Consider the following 8,546-nt stretch of genomic DNA (forward strand, 5'->3'; position numbering starts at 1 on the left):
GACCAGGTTTGTGGTCCACTTGATCTGTCCCTTCGATAACCTTTTTTGGTTTTCTTTCTCCTGGCCCCACCTAATGGGACCGTTTGTTCTTTCTTTTTAACAAGACAAAAAAACACTTAAACACATCATCAAGGACAACCATGCAAGTTAAAACAGACAGGAACAGACTCTGTTTTTCTTTTTCTTTCCTCCTTGAGGCTTGTACAATAGGGGTGAGGATAATTTCTCTGCCAGAGACTTTACTAAAACTCTCTCAAAGCTTTTTTTCTCCTCAACATGCATTGGAGAGGCGTTCGAGGAACGCTCCCCACCTTCCCATGTTCTATTTCTAAGACACTGTCACCGACCTGGGGTGCTGGAATACCACGGTTGCCTTCAGGAACTGCTATGACTTAACCACCCACACAAACCTAGAGCCTCATTAGGAATTGCCGGTTCCATTTGGAAGGGACGCTATCCCGGGCTCAGGGGGGTGATCGGGCCCTCTCTTCCACTCCTAACAGATTGGGTCTTGCCTACAGGCGTCTTCTTTCTCAGCCGGCGTAATTTTTATTAACTTGTCCTGATCCTGGTCAGATTTTTGGATCGGTGAACCGGATGCCCAAGAGAGGTCGTCGGCCACCCTTCCAGAGAAAGATCTCCATGGCGCCTGAAGACGGGCGAGATGGCCTCGATGGGGCACGGGTCGGTCCGTTCCGTCCTCACCGAAATATCGCTCTAAGTCTTGCCCCACGGTCGCCAGAATTGTTGCAGAAATTGTCAGGCTTTAGACTTCTCAGGATACAGGAAAAGTTTATTTGGCAGCCAGGTTCAGAAAAGTTAGCCCATGGCTAACGTTGTGAATTTCTGAACGACCTTCATTATTGAAGCACGCATTCTTATACATTCTCAAAGACAGCATAACAGGGAAACACTTAACTCATTTCTTATTGGTTACCTTGAGGAAAAAGCCTTATAAGGAGATGGGGATCTTACTTCTCCTTTTCTTACAGGTATGGACTACATGCCATTAACGAACTTTAATTGAACCGTGTGGTTTTGGACTTTTGACATAGGGACATTTGCTGGAACATGTTGTGGTTGAAGGCTGATGACATTTCCCTGTCCCTTTAAGCAAGCTTCTAACTGTCCCTTTTTGCCACGTCTTCATTCTTATATTTTAATCCATATTTTATTCTACTTTAATATTATATATAAAGATAAGTTATTGAATCCTGCTGAATCAGTTACTTGTATGTGCTTTCTGAATGTGATTGCTGCTGCAAACTCTTGACACGACCTTGAAGCAAATAGTGAACAGCCAGGTCAGCTTCAGCACATCATTGTAGCCTGATTCAGCATGGGTAGCTGATTGGTGGGTGGATTGGCCTCCTGGAATACTCCCAATCAGCTGTTCCAGGCTGCAGAGATTGCCACAGACCATCGCCTCCTCCGTGCCTTGCATTTTTGGCTACATTTGGTGTAGAAGACACACTGAAATTTTCACCCTCTTTTTTGGGCGGGGGGGGGAGTGTGTCTTATACACCGAAAAATACAGTAGTTTATTTATTTTTATTTATTTAGTTTGTAACTCATGTACAAATTCTAATGCCACCTCACTTCTGTTTTCTTTGAGAAGGGATGCATATGGGAGGGAGCTCACTACTCCCCCTTTCTGTCCTTCGGCTCATTACAAAAAACCATCCAGGCAGAAAACCATATTTTTATTTTTAATGTTGCCTTTTTATATTTGTGTTGTATTTGCCGAAGGACAGAAAAGGGGAGTAGTGAGCTCCCTCCCATATTTGGGCATACCAGGGGTTGTAACACAAATACATACCTATTTCCCTGGCTCAGCTGATAAGGAGGAGATCCTGTGGCTTAGTGGCTAAGACTCCTGCCTAATATGTAATACAGCCCAGGTTCAAATCCCAGTAAGGGTATGGCTAGCTGATGAGAGCTAAATAGCTTGTGGCTTAGTGGCTAAGACTCCTGCTTAATATGTAATACAGCCCAGGTTCAAATCCCAGTAAGGGTATGGCTAGCTGATGAGAGCTAAATAGCTTGAAATAGATCTATACTAGTCTCCCTTTATTTATTTATCAGCACAAATACAACACACACACACACACACAGAGAGAGAGAGAGAGAGAGAGAGAGAGAGAGAGAGAGAGAGAGAGAGAGAGAGAGACTCTATATCCTATTCCTTGAGAGAGAAAGACAGAGACAGAGACAGAGAGACTCTATATCCTATTCCTTTAGTGAATCACTGGCTTAAATCCTAGCAAACATCATTAGGTTTTTCAATCTTAATATGAAAGCATTCCCATCCTGAAAAGGGTGCCTTTGAGGGCATTCACTACAGAATATTAGAATAGGGTTACAGGTAAGTCGAGGAGTACTTTTATTTGGGGATTGTTTTGCCCACACAGTGATTTTGTTCCCAAACTACCACATTTCCATACAGAGTGTGAAACATACATTCTTAACTTACTCTTGAATTTCCATTCTCCTTAGTTTGGTCTTAACCACAGTCAGAGTCAGAATCAGTCCAAAGCCAGATACTGATAGATTGATACCCATTGAACAATAGCTTGATTAGAAGTATCTTTCAATGTTTTTAGAAAAGACCATATCTCCAGAAAGAAAGTGAAGATGTCTTCTGAACCACACATAGGCCTTTTCTGAAGCTACCTAACCACCTTCATGTGAGCAGAAAGGGGAAAAAATGAATAAATAGTGAACTTACTGATAAATTCTGAGAAAAAGGATGGCATTCCTTCTTCATCTATAGACAGTGGGATTTCTTTGGAACTATTAAACTTAATGGTGCTCTGTTACTATTAGAGGTCCTCTGTGAACAGTTTTTCTAATACATAGAATAACTTGAATTTTATATTTAGTCAAAATGATGGCACTGCAAATCTGGGTACTTTTATAGGAAATGAACTACTTAAATCCTTTCTACTGTGGGTTTTGTAGCTTTGTTGCAATTTGCCTTCAATGAAAATTAGAAAAATGCAATTTTGTTTTTATTGCAGTTTCTCAAGTGCTTCTTATAGGATTGAGTTTCCTACTCTTTGCTCCAGTTGCTCAGAAAGTGGCATTAGGCAATATGACCTTGGGAGAGCCTAAAGGTGCTTTTCAAATAGCAACTGGACTTTAGATTTTCTTTGAAGATGTTTCTCTTTTCATCCAAGAAGCTTCTTCAGAAAGAGCTTCTTGGATGAGAAGCAAAACATCTTCAAGGAAAAACAAAGTTCAGTTGCCTTTTGAAAAACACCTTAAGAGACAGCCATGACACAGATGACTCCATATACCTGGGAGATGTTACAAGGCTAATTATGTCCTATTTTAGCATTTGAAAGAATGGGAAAGTAACAAATATAGACTTAATTTCCATAGTTTGACATGAGACAGTACCCAGTGATATTTTTTCCTATGAAGCAGATTGGATATATCAAAAATCTTTAGATAGCTCCAAATGGATGAGGTATAATTGGTTTTGGACACAATTTGTCCAAATTTGGGTTTATCTAAAGGCCAAATTTCCATCTTGGAGCTCATCCTGGATTTGGCATAGGCAGTTGAGAAGTCTTCAGTACAAGTGGCATTTTCAACCAGTGTTGACAAATAAGAGAACTTCTATTGGTTAAAAATGTGGCAATTTCAAGATTTGACTACTCTAATTTAGTCCTCATGTTTGGCTCATTGAAAACTACAGCTGCCTCAGAGTTCAGTGGAAAAGTGAATAAAAACATAGGGGCCTGTGTGTATTGCCAAAAAGACATACCCATATGCCCCACCTTTTGAGTGATTTTTAAAAATCTTTGATACTGGACATTAAAATGGTGTAAAGTAAAGCAATTGAGTTGTGACTTGCATGAACATTTCAGTATATCAGTTTCATAAGTTAGTTGCTGCATACGTTTTTCTTTTGTCACCTAGTTTAGTTGCTTAACCTGATGCTACTAAACCTAATAGAGCTAAAATGCTTTTGAACCTTTTTTGTAAGCAAAGAGTTTCAGATCTACAGATTAACAGAGTAGGAAGGGACTTTGTATGTCATCTAGTCCAGGGATCTGAACCTTAAACACTCAAAAAGTCATTTAGACCTGTTTCCAACAGAAAACACAAGGACCCACAAAACCTCAACTCAATAGCACTCCCACCCAGTCACATGACCCCCCTCCCAGCCATGACTACCCATGTTTTGTGGCTCCTGGTGCTTTCTGTGGGAAATGGGTCTCTCTCTCTCTTTCCCTTTCTTCTCTTTCTCTCTCTCCCCCCTTCCCTCATTTGTTTCCCTCTTTTCCATCTCATTCTCTGCCTCCAGCTCTCTCATTTCTCTCTCTTCTCTTGTTTCCCTCTCTTTTCCCCCTCTCTCATTCTGTCCCTCCATCATTTTCTCATTTCTTTTTCTCCCCCTTTCTCTCTCTCTCCCCCTTTCTCTCTCTCTCCCCCTTTCTCTCTCTCTCTCTCAGCATCACTCAGCTGGAAGAGTAAAGCAGCTCAGGGCAGTGGGAAAAGGGGGCTGACCCTGCCAAACCTTGCATGCCCACCCTGGGGATCAGGCTTAGAGGAAGCCGGAGTGCCCTTGCCAAAGATGCTTGCCTGTCAGGTGGTCAACTTGCCCGCTCCATGTGCCTTCTTTGGCTGAGCTTGGCCGCTCACTTGAGAGTATCCCATTTGTGTGTGCCCTTCTGGCTCCACAACAGCTGGGGTCATGTGAGGACGAGGGTCATGAAGACTTCCAGCTGACATTGTGGCGATATTGGACATGAGGAGCGAGTTCTCCATATTAGAAGGCTCCAAAAGGAGCTAAAGCCACCCTGGAGGGGTGGTGAAGAGTGGTGCCCTGCTGGTCGCAGAGGGTTGCAATCCCTCCCGCTTGTTTCAGGTTTTTTTCCGCCTCTCCTTCATGACGAGAAGAGGCAGCCATTTTTGAAGCTGGGACAGCCAAGACAATAAAGAAAACACACAAATGGTGTAAATGAACAGTGAATCAAACTGGGTCAGATGATTCCTTTTTTACTCAAAACCTAACCTAAAAAGAAAAGAGTGGAAAAAATCTGAAAGAGACTCATAACTATTAAAGCGGCGAATAATCACATAGAGGAAAACTATAGACCCAAAAGAAAAGAAGAGAGAAAAAGTTAAAAATTTCAAAGCACAGAAAATTGGATGGTTAAACTGGATAGGCATTATTTTGAAAAGGCATTTCATAATGCTGGATCTATCTACTTTAATAATTGACTTTGCTCTTATAAATCACATTTAAATTGGATTTAATAGCTGGTAGAACTGAGACAATGCTGAAACCTAAGCTGAGAGCGCCATCTACTGACGAAGGAAAATAAACCCTACATACTCGACCACCCTGGGAAAATTTTTGATTAGAAAAGAAAACAACATTTACTTGGAGAACTGTGGTGAGATTTACTGTTCTATACTTATCTACCTTATGACTATGGGAGGAGGTTCAACTGTGAGAGCAACAAAGATACCTAAGTAAAGGAATTTTTGAATGCTGTTAAACTTATAGAGGAGACATAAGGAAATATTTGGGGTTTTCTGGACTACCTGAATGTCTGACTGAATAACCCTGGGATATAAAAGAACTGTGACTATAGTATTCTTTGAGGACCAATATTAGGCCTGAACATATGGTTGTTGAACTATTGAGTAACAGTGGACCTTATTAAAATAAGACAAGATACTCCATATGGGAGAAATGAGTGGAAGTGCAAAAGAAATAGTATTGATGTTCAAAGGCATTAAGGACTCTATGATAAAGAACTTTAGGGAGATAAACAATTTAATGCAAAACATAGATGGAAAAATAGAAAATATTCTACAAGGGACAATGAATAAAGACCAAGATGCCAAGGAGAGGGAGGAGACAATAGAAAGAATGGAGGAAAAGACAGAACAGATAAATCAACAAGCAAAACAAAAAAAGAAGATAATAAAGAACATAATGATTAATGAAACAAATCAGGCGGGAAGTATCTTAAAGAGATTTAAAAATGGAATGGGAAGATACCATTGAAAAAGAGATGGGGGTTTGGGCAGATACCCTAGAGGCCTGGCAATATAAGAGGATAGAGATGGGAGGAATACTTAGGCTAAACAGCAAAAATTCAGAGGTAGATAGAGACAAAGATTGAAGAGAATGGGAGGTTTGCCAAAAAACAAGAATTGAAATATTAAAATGGGCAAGAGATGATAGATAGAAAGGAAATGTTATTTCTTGGGGGGGGGGGTGTTCTCCTTTTTTCTTTAATATAATGGGGCCTTATTAAAAGTTAAAATAGAAGTAGAAATAAAAATATATACATATTATAAAAGTAATACCATTTTTCTCAGAAAATAAGACCGAGTCTTATTTTCTTTTAAACTTGAAAATAAGCATTGGGCTTATTTTTGAGGCAGTCTTGCTTTTTTTGAGTTGCATCAGGACAGACTCGGTGAGCTGGATGTGCCATGGATGCACTGACACCTCCTTTCTGAATCTTCAGCGTTCGGAATGAAGGTTTTTTTGAAAACTGGAGAATGGGGTGGGGGATTTTCCTGCCTGCCACCATTTTCTCAATCTGTGCTGAGCTTGAGGAATAGATAACAGGCAGGAAAATCCTCCTCCCCTGCCGGCTTCAGGGATGCAGCCCAACAAGCAGAAGCACTGTGGCCAGAAAGTGAAGGGCAAAAGCAGTATTTGTGCTGCCCCAAGGGGCCAACGGGCTGCAGCTGCAGCCGGACAGTTTCACACCCATGCTGCCACTCATGCTGGCCATACTCATCCCCCTGACCTTATTTTCGGGATAGAGGTAATATTAGTCCCACCCCAAAAAAATTAGGGTTGGGCTTATTATTGGGGTGGGTTGTGTTTTTGGAGAAACATAGAAAATAGATAGAGGTTGAAAGATTGATTTAATATGTTTAAATAATATGGTTGTTGTCAGGATGGAGTAACGGAATTACAGTATATATACTATGCTAGGATTAGTAAGAATGGCCTGATTAAATAGAATAATTGAAAGAAATAAATGGAAAGATTAGAGGTTGAAAGATAGTATTATTATGCATGCTTAAACAATGTTGTAATTGGCATTAGAATAATACATTGAAATATTGAAAAATAATGAAGGTTTATCTTAATACAAATATGAGTATTAATACTAGGAGTATGTAAGCTTAATTAATGTAACAAATATTGATTTTTGTATTGTTATTTGTATCAAAATGGATGATACCCAGATGCCACATTGTTCATGTATTGATGTTGATGTGTATATAAAATGTTTTTTAAAAGTATTAAAAAACAGAGGAGGGTCGTCTTCAGGGAAGCCACCACCATGGCCGTACTCGCTCCTCAGCTGTGGGCCTGTCCCCCTTTCCATCATACCCTCCTCCCGGATCCCATTTCCACCTCGCCAGCCATTAGAGGGTTGGTATTGCCACAGCTGGGTTGGCCTCTGTCTTTGGACGGAGAGCAGACGCATGGCCGGGTCAGCAGGAAGCCGCAGGAGGGGTCAAAGAGCCAAATGCAGCTCCGGAGCTGCGGATTGCTGACACCCGATCTAGTCCACCACCACCTCACCCAAGCAGGAGACCCTACACATTTCTGACAGATGGCAGTCCGCTCCCTTTGTGAAAGCTTCCAGTGATGAAACTCCCACAAATTCTGAAGGCAAGCTGTTCCATCAGTTGATTGTTCTCACTGTCAGAAAATTTCTCATTTCCAGGTTGAATCTCTCCTTGTTCAGTTTCCATCTATTATTCCTTGTCTGGCCTTCAGGTGCTTTGGAAAATAGCTTGACCCCCTCCTCTCAGTGGCAGCCCTTCAAATATTGGAACAGTGCTATCATGTCTCTCCTTCTCTTCACTAGGCTAGCCTTGCTCAGTTCCTGCAACGATTTATCATGTTTTAGCCTCCAGTCCCCTAATCATCTTGGTTGCTCTTCTTTGCACTCTTTCTAAAGTCTCAACATCTTTTTTATATTATGGTGACCAAAATTGGATGCAGTATTCTAGGTGTGGTCTCACTAAGGCTTTGTAGAGTAGTATTACTACCTCACTTCATCTTGATTGTATCCCTGTTAATGCATTTTAGGATTACACTGGCTTTTTTGGCTGCCATCACACACTGTTGGCTTGTATTTAATTGGTTGCCCACTAAGACTCCAAGATCCCTTTCACAGTTACTGCTATTAAGCCTGGTTTCACCCAGTCTATGTGTACTTTTGGTTTTTCTTGCCTCTGTAATACTTTACTTTGCTCTACATTGAATTTCATTTAGTTCAGTTGAATTAATTGTGGACCTTATTTCAATAAAAAAGCTGCAACAAAGTATTTTGTGGTATTATGATATATTTAGATGTTACATTGGTTTTCTCAAACCTAACTGTTTTGTCTCTCTTTTTTTAGTTAAGAACAGCATTGGATAGGATAGAAGAGATGGAGATGACCAACAGTCACTTAGTGAAACGGTTAGAGAAAATGAAGGCAAATCGAACTGCACTACTATCTCAACAGTAGAAAGGAAACTAAAGAATGCACTGCTCCTT

General features: G+C 40.7%; 1 protein-coding gene across 1 annotated transcript in view; it reads left to right on the forward strand.

The window, feature by feature from the left end:
• LRRFIP2 (LRR binding FLII interacting protein 2) overlaps positions 1–8,546 on the forward strand; it is a 196,214-nt gene extending 187,668 nt beyond the window's left edge. The window contains exon 28 of the mRNA XM_081932888.1: positions 8,407–8,546. Within this exon, the coding sequence (XP_081789014.1) occupies positions 8,407–8,517 (111 nt within the window). The 3' untranslated portion in view covers positions 8,518–8,546. The remainder of the gene's footprint in view (positions 1–8,406) is intronic.

The sequence above is a fragment of the Natrix helvetica genome (genome assembly GCF_964273705.1).
Source record: "Natrix helvetica genome assembly, chromosome: Z".
Lineage (NCBI taxonomy): Eukaryota > Metazoa > Chordata > Lepidosauria > Squamata > Natricidae > Natrix > Natrix helvetica.